The 1,166-nt window shown below is 63.8% G+C and overlaps 1 protein-coding gene across 1 annotated transcript in view; it reads right to left on the reverse strand.

Annotated features, from left to right (window-relative positions):
• The window catches only part of PPP6R2 (protein phosphatase 6 regulatory subunit 2), an 89,952-nt gene that overhangs the window by 14,019 nt on the left and 74,767 nt on the right, over positions 1–1,166 (reverse strand). The window contains exons 12-14 of the mRNA XM_023525432.1: positions 1,138–1,160; positions 787–884; positions 58–115 (exon numbers count right to left, since the gene is read on the reverse strand). Of these exons, the coding sequence (XP_023381200.1) occupies positions 58–115; positions 787–884; positions 1,138–1,160 (179 nt within the window). The remainder of the gene's footprint in view (positions 1–57; positions 116–786; positions 885–1,137; positions 1,161–1,166) is intronic.

A 1,166-nucleotide genomic window follows, 5' to 3' on the forward strand; every position in this document is an offset into this window, starting at 1 on the left:
CCACCCATAAGCGTGTCCCCAGTCCACACCCAACAAGCACCGAGCCGGGGCACTCACGCTGTCCTCGTCGGCGTCGACGTTGAAGTTTATCTCTGCGATCCTGTCGAATGGAGCACTGAAAGAACAGCTGACACTCAGGACCTCGCTGCAGAGGCGCGTCCCCTTGGGGGACTCCACCCCGCAAGGGACGCAGTGTCCCATGATGCACCGAGAGGGGCCAGGCTGGAGGGGCCAGGCTGGGGGCCCTGGGGACGGAAGGGGAGGTGACGCAACACGGAGACCCGAGGGCATCTGCAGCCCAGTCCAGAGCATGCGCGTCCCCTGGCGGCAACGGGCAGAGCGGGTGTGAGGAGGGGAGGGCCGGGGCGACGCCACACCTGCTGCCCGCGTCACCTGCTCTTTGCATCTTCAGACAGAGCGGCCTGGAGCTGACCCCACCCACTGCTCTCTGTCTACTTTGCACGAGTGACCACCTGCCTTCCCTGAGGACGTCTGGCTCTTAAAGACCACACTCGGCCCAACCCTCCCCCAGTGGCTGTGTGAGGCCAGTCACACTTGACTTCCAGCTGAGAAAATGTTGCGACAGCCTGAAGGGACAGGCAGGGCCGAGTCATACCCTGAGACCTGGTCACACTGAGCAGAACCCAACCTTCCCAAAAGGAACCGAGAACAGGCTCGAGTGGGGGTCACACTGTGAGGGAGGTGGTCCCAAGTGATGCAGGTGCCTGCTGGAGAAGGGCTGGCAGGGTGGACAGTGAGGTCGCGGTGTCAGTGGCATGGGCTCACTTGACGCTGTCGTCCTGGTCTGTGAACTCCTCGTCATTGAAGCCAAACTGATCCACAAAGGTGGCTGTCATCTGCTGGACCTGGTACTCGGAGAACGCCTGGGGGAGGCAGTCACAGGCGGCCCTCAGCCTCGAGGCTCCCCCATCCCGACCACGCGGGGCCACGCCAAACAGCCTTGTGTAGTGTGCAATCCCCCACGTCCCCAAGGGTCCCGCCACAGAGAGCGGCTTTGGTAGGTCTACCCCTCCTCCTTAAGGGGGTGTGGCCGGGGCCCTGGGGTGTGGCCAAGCCCACTCCCCGGCAGTGGGGCAGGAGGGGCCTGGCTGGGGCGCTGAGCCTGGCTGCACACACCTGCTGAAGGGACAGCTCATTAGGGAAAA

Source organism: Pteropus vampyrus, unplaced genomic scaffold (genome assembly GCF_000151845.1).
Source record: "Pteropus vampyrus isolate Shadow unplaced genomic scaffold, Pvam_2.0 Scaffold563, whole genome shotgun sequence".
Lineage (NCBI taxonomy): Eukaryota > Metazoa > Chordata > Mammalia > Chiroptera > Pteropodidae > Pteropus > Pteropus vampyrus.